The following is a 9,365-nucleotide window of genomic DNA, read 5'->3' as shown; positions in this document are numbered from 1 at the left end:
CCGAATGACATAGATACATAAACATAAAAGTGGAGTAGGTGCTACAGCGGATCATTTTATCGCAGATTGTGGGACTAAACTAATACCAGTATGCAAGTACACAAGAAATAAAAGCTGAATAAATACGACTGCATGGCATTGGAGAAAAGCACCAATTAGAGCAAAACAAAGCGACACATCACTCATCGAAAACATTTTCAAAAAGGAGCTGTGAAATCACGCGCTGTGTACTGTGCCTAGAACGCCCATTCGTGAAAAGCCATGTATACCTCGTGTGAAACGGCCCTTAGCCAAAGCGTTGTGGCACAGAACGGTATTTAATTTTACAGTTTGGCCATGGTTTTCATTACAGTTCAATCATCCAAAATAGTCCCACTGGGTTTTCAATGCCCAATTCTGGCCAAACTGATGCTCGAAACCCACCTTAAACTTGAAAAGGTTGGATTTTCTATTTGCTTCTCCATACATTTTGCAATGGCATACATGTTCTAATTTTGTAAAACCTGGCTAAATTTCTGTTGTAGGAATTTTCTCGCTCAAAATGTGGGGAAGAATAATTGCCCGGGTGACAGAATGCAGTGTGCAGGACTGTTGCTTTCACAAGACCTACAGCTATCATGTAGGCCGGAGACACCAAAACGTGTTGGTAGCACATGTAGTTGCAATGAATGAACCGTAGTGTAGACATTGCCATTATTCCGAAAGTTGCTATACATGTATGTATTCTGCAGAATATTGATAGTTCTCGTTTACAATTAATGTGTGGTGTTTATCACCTGCTCTTATTTTTAAAAACAATATTCTTTAGAAGTTCAGTATTGTGATTCTATGATCATTGGTGTGAACACATTCAAGTAATTGACTGTTTTCTGTTTCTAGTACTGTTTTTTACAATTTCTATGATTATGGAAAGATATTCACTGGTTTGAGGAAAAGACACCAACGGGAAAATCTGGAAAAAACCAATGGTTTCAAGAGTTATTATGATGACAGATAGTGGAAGCGACTTCGGCAATGATTGCATAGGGAAAGTGTTTGCTCCCCACACCGTACCTCGCGTTTGCGCCGACTTGACTTGATATTTGACTGCCTCAAGACTGACTCCAGAGCACACGAGAAGTCCATTGAACCTTCGACTCGGCAAACCTGCAAGAAAGCACCACTCCCTGCTCAATACACAGTCCTTCGGGAGCTTGAGTAGCCTGAGGAAGATTGTGTGGGAGGAACATCACTTATAGTGCTCTCCATGTCAAACTATCACCAGGGAGACAAACGTACAGAGACTCTCCGTTTCCAGCACGAAAAACACCTCGTGAACACCTGATACTAGCGTGAGTCAGTGTCGCTTGTGGCCAATAAGAACAGACGTTGAACAGACATGGTTTGTCATGCTGGAAACGAAACGTCTCTGAAAGTTTGTGTCCCTGGCGATGGTTTGTGGAGCAGTTGCCAATGGTGCTTCAATTGACCTGGGTGGTGAGCTGGTAATGGCTGAATTCAAGCTGGTCTGGTACACTAAAAGTGTGAGATCATACTTGAACCAGTCACCATTCAGACTGGCTGAAAGGACCACCGCGGGCAGCAGAGTAGTGAGCAGTACGATAGCACGGTTGGCGATATAATTCAGCGCAGTACTGATAACCGCTATGACCACTGCTATGGGGGACCATTCGTCTGAGAATCTAGGTAGCAATGAGCACTGATTTAACTTGTCAATGTGTACATGTCCAGTGTACTGCATCTAAGCGACTTGAGGGTCAGTTCAGGCCTGTTCAGAGAACACAAACATAACAAACAATCAATCATTGTCCCAGCCCTTGACCAACTATTAACTGCCAGCGCACACAGCCGAACTAATGCCTTGGCTTAACAAACAATTACCTCAGTCTCTCCAAATCTCTCCTAATCTTTCTGAATTATCGCCCAAGAGCGCATCATTCTGATGTTCATGTGTTTGCCTTGTTTCCGAGAGTGTAGTTCGAGTGTATAATCTTTCGGAATGAACAGAGAATGAGGCTGAGCCAGACCCACGTGCCTGGACTCACAAGCAGTGCAGCTACGTAATCAGAGCACCACATTGCCGAGGAGCCTGCTGCCAAAAAAGCTGACTATTTTTCCTGATTTCGATGCTAGCTTCCTGCTTGGTTAAGTGCTTAGCAGCAGCAGGTGACAAAAAAAGAGCAAGGAGAGAGTATCCATAGATGGCGTTGGCAACGAGTTTTCATGTCGCGGAATGGAAGAGACATTAGAAAATTCAAGTTACATGTACTGGTAACATGCCTGGCTGATAATACCTCCAGTCCACTCTGTTTCTGTGGCCTATGTCCGCTTTGTGGGAAGCGAAGGTCTCAGCGAAGGAGTGTGTTGTGATATCGAACTCGTCAGTTTCTGGACTGAATTAATTGTAAAGAAAACATTGATGAGAAGAGTATGGCTTCTTCACATTTCAAGTTCAAACTTATCGCTAACGCATGAAGATATACTTGCAGAGTCGGGACTCCTCATTGTCATTAAACTTTGTTCTCCAAAATAATCCATCCTGTTTTATACATACTTCACTATCGCATCCGCCTTCGGTAATTTACAGTTCCCCCGGGCCGTAATGCTAACACTAGTAATAGGATTAACATGCAGCTACAAAGCTTGCAAAGCCAAGTCATCAACAGATGCAATAGTGCAATTGCCCACTTTTTCGTAGTAAGATCGTAGACTGAGGATGGTAGGACCCCCTCGTGGTTGTGAGCAGTTGCCTGGTGGCCTGGCTTGTGTCATAAGGGTGCTTGTGAAGCTAATATCAGATCCACTATGATTAAGCCGCCCACGCTGGTAGCAAGTATTACCTTATCTGGGGGCAGGGGTAACTGCAGTTTGATCCCGGGACGGATACCTTGATGCCGTTAATCCCTTTTCTGCACTTTGTCCTCACCCACTTACTGAGGTGTGATGAGCCCATAAGTGGAATCATGTGCAAGTCCACCCAGAGCGTTGGGGATTTCAGGAGATGTCGGCCGTTGGGCGGTTCAATAGCCAATTGAGTCATCTTTCCAAGATTCCTTTTCAATCTCTCTCCCCTCGTCGCGGGAGAATCGCGTGACTAGTCATGGCAGTGAGCAAGTACAAGTACAGTGCGTGTGTGTGTGCGCGTGTGTGTGTGTCACTTACCGCCGAACTGGCGTGCAGCGTTCTGGAAGAACGTGGAGTTGGTAATCCTGACGACCGGCTGGCCGTGCGCGTGGTGAAACGTGACGCTGAGGCCTGCGCCGTGGCCACCCTTGTCGCGGGCATAGTCATCCGTCTTGGTCTGCGTGTTGATGTTGCCGTTGAACACCGAGTCGGCTATGGTCACGACGTGCGGTTCGCTATCGCCGATCGCGACAATCATGCTGCTGCTTCCCTGCAGTGGATTGAACACTCTGCTCTTGCTGACCGTGCCAAAGCGAATGTTGTCCTGGAATGTGCAGGCAGAAACGACCGTCGACGAGTTCACTATCGCTACTGCGGGGCCAAAGTTGTCACTGCACGGTGGAAGCAAGATGAGAATAGTATTGGAGACTAGCATAGTAACATCTCTTTTTCTTAGCAACCTCTGCCCGCTGTGTAGCAACCACTCCCCTCTGTCCCACAACCCACCTCTGTTGTGCAACCACTCCCCTTCGTCTACCAGCACCCGTACAGCAGAGGCTATGCTGATATTTCTCTCCAGGTTTAAGTGCTGCAACACACACAGAGTTGAGGTTCAAATGTAGCCAAGGCGTCGTCTGTGATTATCGAAAAATATATAAATTCGTCCTTTTTGCAAACTTTTCTCCGTCCCCCATTTTTCACATTATTTTTGATTTTCCCAATCAGCCAACACCTATTATTAATCAATCCTGAAACACACATGCTCTACTGGGTGCGTGATACCAAGGTTCACTGGCTTTGCTACACCGTACATGGCCAGGCGTACTAATTCCGTAAAGTACCGCCAGAGCGCCCCACCTTGATTTTACAGCCAGTGAAAAGAAAATCGTATGGTAGAGTGCACCGAAGTTTGTACTGTGTGAGAATCTTTTAGTGTACTAAGGTCACACTACGCAGGTTTTTGTGTTGAGCTTGTATCCGCTCGAAGGTACGGATTGTCTACACAACGTGCAATATGTGTACAAAGTTCGTGTTGTATGACCTACAGGCAGGAGACCACCTCCACAATACGACCACGAAAGGATGAGATGGTAGGGCGCTCTGGCGGTACTTTACGGTAACTGCTAGCGTGTATCAAGTACCGACGACGTGCATACATCCTTAATGCACGTCTGCGGTCGCAGACCTCATCGTAGTAGTACATGTACCGTACTCGCGCGATTAGTGCCCCTGGGGATTAGTGCCCCTGGGGATTAGTGCCCCTGAGGATTAGTGCCCCTGGGGATTAGTGCCCCTGGGGATTAGTGCCCCTGGGGATTAGTGCCCCTGGGGCACTATTTTTCAATGTTCATCACAGATGGGACAGTATTCAAGAAAGGGCAGTATTCAAGAGAGGGCACTATTTTTTCATTACTGGTACATTTGCATCATCCAGCATAACACAAAGAAAAACAGAGCCTAAAGTGTACTGTGAATGCTCACGACTCCACAGAAACGGCAACAAGACCTGCGATTTTGTTCCTGAAAACACCAATGCCAAGAAATGGCCAAGAACATTAGCAAAAGAACACCAAACTTGCACATGGACTTTGTTAAAAGACCGGGGGGGGGGGGCACTATTCAAGAGAGGGCTTTATTTTTCACTGGCTCTTGGAGACTAGGGCACTATTCGAGATAGGGCACTATTCAAGAGAGGGCTCTAATCGCGCGAGTACGGTACATGCCTCAGTGCATGAAGTGGTACTGACAGCAACGCAAAAACGTACAAATGCATAATGTTATATTCAGGCCTTGAGAATCTAAACAACCAGAGGTCGGAAAGTACCCCACAAGAGTGCCGATCTAATGAGAGCAACTTGATGTCCACCCAGTGAAGGGATAATCGCATTGTCGATTGCACATAAGGTTATATGGTAAAGGAGCCTCGGCGAACTGGGGTCAAACTTAGTCACACAGTACAGCAGCTCAGAGTTCTTGTGCAAAGCTCACTTCTGCCCGGCAACAAACAAATGGGTTGACTGCACAAGGTATTCGCCAAATGACCAAGACAAGACTCAACCATTTTGTCCCACCTCCAAAACATGACCAGGAAAGGGCTGTGATGATTCACTATGACATACTTTACAGTACTTTCTACCATTGAGGGAGGGTCGGGGGTGGGAGGGGGTTTTCAGGGAGTATTGTCGGGTGGGAGGGTTATTGTGGGATGGGGTTGTCAGAAAGGTGGGGGGTGGGACTTCATGAATTCTTGCTGCCACATTATCGGAGAATGAGATTTCCGCCGTCACTTTGACTGCTGGATGATGGTGTGGCACCTAGGCATGCACAGCAGTGCGAGAACAGTATGTCTCACTGACTCTCAAAACAAACTTTGGTTTTGATATCTAATTTCAAAGTCCTTTAAATCTCCATGTTGATCAGCTTCCAGCTTAATTTTAGAAATAGACAGAGCATGTCATGTAGATTGCCCAAACAGGTAGGCAGGCGGTGGGTAACATCGCATAACAGTCCTACCTGAATCTGGAGCGGACAACGTATACATCCCTGGAGGATACTACCTCCACGGCCGCAGGCTGAACATCATTACTCACGCACTTCTGGAAGGCTATTCCCGTCAGGATAACCGACGAGGAGTTGTGCAGCGCTACCAGGCATGAGCTGTTGCCGCGCTCTATGCTGTAGCTGTTTCCACCGAGGCCGTTGACTATCTCCATCTTGTTGATCGTGTCGTACAGTGGTGATGCGGCGCACTTGAACACCGTCCCGGGCCAACCTGTACAATCCACAGTATATGGAATATGGACACTCCTGTCAGTCGACAAATTTTCGGCCCATCCAAATTTCAGCCTCCCAGGGCCAAACAAAATCTCACAAATTTTCGGCCAAACATGACCAGGCCAAAATAGCTGAAAATAAATATGCACTGAATATCTGTTGACTTAGAGTATGGCTGACTTGCTGTAAGTCAATAAAATTTAATATTCGGCGCATATCTATTTTCGCGCTATTTTGGCCTAAAATTTGGTGCGGGGCTGAAATTTCAATGGGGCCAAAATGGGTTTTAGGCCTGGGAGGCCGAATATTGAACCCGCCGAAAATGTGTAGACTTATAGTACATAGACCACTAGTTGAGTAAGAGTGGCGAGGCTTCCTGCAGCTTAATACACACAAAGCGGTGGAGAGTAGACCTCTTCCCAGACGTAATTTTGCCGAAATGCTGCAATAATTTTCCATACGATGAAACGGAGTTTGACGATTGCAGAATGGTCCGGAAAGAGGAGGTGTGCTCTGCTCTGCTTCAACAACTATTTACATCATCGTGTACAAGTAACTGTGAATACTATGTCCCTTAGTCAGACTGAAAGGGGAAATAGGTGCTGGAAACCTCCTATTTCAGTGGTTCAGTGTTTCACGTCGTGACCACCACAGAAAACGTACACTGCTACTCAAGAAAATCCTGTCACTTGAGTCAAGTTTGCGCCTTGCACCATTTCGCAGCCCAATGTGCCTAGGTCTACAGTCCATTCATTGGAAACTGGCACCTTAGCATTTAGGTGTCTCCCGAATATACATGTAGTTGTAGATATCGTGAAAACAACAATACATCCTGCATTGTGTGATCCGTGCAATTACTCCTTGCCACATTTGAGGCCAGAAAAGTTCAAGAACAGGGAAATAGAAATCGAGCCAGGTTTTACAAACTTAGGACAGGTATGCCATGGAAAATGTATGGAGAAGCAGATCCTAAACCCAGATTTTTTAGATTTAAAGCGGGTTTTGATCCTCAATTCGGCCCAAATCTGACATTCAAAAGCCAGCGGGACTGTTTCCGACGAATGGACTGTAGGGCTGCGCAACGCCCGGCATGTACCTGACTGTCTCGACTGTGTTAGCTGCATACATGTACCTGACTGTCTCGACTGTGTTAGCTGCATACATGTACCTGACTGTCTCGACTGTGTTAGCTGCATACATGTACCTGACTGTCTCGACTGTGTTAGCTGCATACATGTACCTGACTGTCTCGACTGTGTTAGCTGCATACATGTACCTGACTGTCTCGACTGTTTTAGCTGCATACATGTACCTGACTGTCTCGACTATGTTAGCTGCATACATGTACCTGACTGTCTCGACTGTTTTAGCTGCATACATGTACCTGACTGTCTCGACTGTTTTAGCTGCATACATGTACCTGACTGTCTCGACTGTGTTAGCTGCATACATGTACCTGACTGTCTCGACTGTGTTAGCTGCATACATGTACCTGACTGTCTCGACTATGTTAGCTGCATACATGTACCTGACTGTCTCGACTGTTTTAGCTGCATACATGTACCTGACTGTCTCGACTATGTTAGCTGCATACATGTACCTGACTGTCTCGACTGTGTTAGCTGCATACATGTACCTGACTGTCTCGACTGTGTTAGCTGCATACATGTACAGCTGTTACAACAGTTATTTACTGGTACAACTGGATTGCAGTGAGCGGTACTGTACTTACTGGTCAGAATCAAGTTGGAAATAGCTCTCAGAGTTACACTGTCATTGCTGCTCCCCTGTATCAGTCTATCGGCGACCAGCACAAGCCATGCCTGTGCGTGTGGACGCAGTGCAGACAGGCTGAAAATGTCGTCCGTGGAGCAGTTGCCAATGGTACTCTCATTGAGCTGGGCTGTAAGCTGGTCATGGCTGAACTCAAGCTGCTCCGATGCACTTGTCAGATTAAAACCAGAAGCATTCACCATTCATACTGGCTGAAAGCACCACCGCGGGCAGCAAAGCAATGAGCACCACGATAGCACGGTTGGCGTTGCAATACAGCTCAGTACTGATAACCGCCATGATCCGCACTGCTGAGGGGGAGCGTTCATCTGAGAATCTCGGTAGCGATGAGCACTGACTCAACTTGTCAAGGTGTAAATGTCTAGTGTAGTGTATGCAAGCGACTCGAGGGTCAGTTCAGGCCTGTTCAGAGACCACAAACATAACAAACAATAAATCATTGTCCCAGCACTTTGACAAACTAGTTACTGCCAGTGCACACAGCTGCACTAAGGCCTTGGCTTAACAAAAAAATACCTCTGTCTCTCCAAACCTTTCCAAATTATTGCCCAAGAGCGCATCAATCTGATGTTCGTGTGTTTGCCTTGTTTCCGAGAGTGTACTTCGAGTGTAGTATCTTTTCCAATGAACAGAGAATGAGGCTGAGCCAGACCCAAGTGCCGGGACTGACAAGCAATGCAGCTACGTAATCAGAGGACCGCATTGCCGAGGAGCCTACTGCTAAAAAAGCTAGATATACTTGCAGAGTCGGGACTCCTCATTGTCATTAAACTTTGTTCTCCAAAAATCCATCCTGTTTTATACATACTTAAATATCGCATCCGCCTTCGGCAACTTACAGTTCCCCCGGGCCGTAATGCCGTAATGCTTACACTAGTAATAGCAATTACATGCAGCTACAAAGCTTGCAAAGCAAAGTCATCATTCAACAGCTGTAACAGTGCAATGGCCCACCTTTTCGTAGTAAGAAGGATGGTAGGACCCCCAAGTGGTTGTGAGCGGTTGCCGCTTCTTCAGCCCAAGTCCATACATGACTTACATATACATGTAAAACATGTCGTACGACAAAATACAATAGGGGTCTGTGAAAAACAACCCTGCTGAACCCCTTGGGTACGCCCCCTGGTAAACATATTACACACTTACCGCTGTTTCATAAGAACGTCTCCTCAACTGTTTGGATGAAGGAACGGGACCTTCACGCATGCACCCAGAACGCTCCTGAAGCGCAGGCTCACCGTTGTCCAACTAACTTGCACGACAAAATCTTCAAGAGATACGGCTTACCTATTTCTGATCATGTATTACGAGAAGACACGAAAGACTTCTTCTAGCGACCACAAACATCATTCCCTATTTTCGTAAAGCTGTCAACCTCCTTCGCTTCTTTTCAATGAAAAGAAAGGAGAGGTTAGCTAGCTAGCGCTAGCTCGGGTGCAAAATAATTCATCTGTTTGACGTGCAAGTGCAAGCGTAGGCTAGGCCATCATCCCGATCATAATCACTGTCTGTACTACTGAGTACTGTACTATTGACTGCATGCCTGTACTGTAGGCTAGTGTAGCGGACGTGGAAATCCAGTCCGGGGCCGGCGCCCTCACGCCTCAGCGCGTACAGAACCATGCGTGCATTCATATTCAGTGCACAGTCGAGTCCCGATCTCCCACCTTCCA

At 46.5% G+C, this 9,365-nt stretch overlaps 1 protein-coding gene across 1 annotated transcript; it reads right to left on the bottom strand.

Annotated features, from left to right (window-relative positions):
• Positions 1-316: 316 nt before the first annotated feature.
• On the bottom strand, positions 317-9,124 carry LOC135818189 (uncharacterized). The gene is made up of 5 exons (XM_065331538.1): positions 8,839-9,124; positions 7,631-8,094; positions 5,638-5,896; positions 3,163-3,515; positions 317-1,768 (listed from the first exon to the last, which is right to left on the bottom strand). The coding sequence occupies exons 2-5, from the start codon at positions 7,872-7,874 to the stop codon at positions 1,758-1,760; spliced, it is 867 nt and encodes a 288-aa protein (XP_065187610.1). The 5' UTR covers positions 7,875-8,094; positions 8,839-9,124; the 3' UTR covers positions 317-1,757.
• Positions 9,125-9,365: the final 241 nt, after the last annotated feature.

Source organism: Sycon ciliatum, chromosome 5 (assembly GCF_964019385.1).
Source record: "Sycon ciliatum chromosome 5, ocSycCili1.1, whole genome shotgun sequence".
NCBI lineage: Eukaryota > Metazoa > Porifera > Calcarea > Leucosolenida > Sycettidae > Sycon > Sycon ciliatum.
The sequence above is the reverse complement of the archived record's forward strand: the minus strand, read 5'-3'. Positions and strand labels throughout refer to the sequence as shown.

Excerpts from the sequence above, each read along its gene's own strand:
- LOC135818189 (XM_065331538.1), bottom strand. The coding sequence starts at position 7,874 with ATGGTGAATGCTTCTGGTTTTAATCTGACAAGTGCATCGGAGCAGCTT. Across the intron at positions 5,897-7,630 it reads TTCCAACTTGATTCTGACCA|GTTGGCCCGGGACGGTGTTC; the intron begins GTAAGTACAGTA and ends TGGATTGTACAG. Across the intron at positions 3,516-5,637 it reads GTTGTCCGCTCCAGATTCAG|TGACAACTTTGGCCCCGCAG; the intron begins GTAGGACTGTTA and ends TCCACCGTGCAG.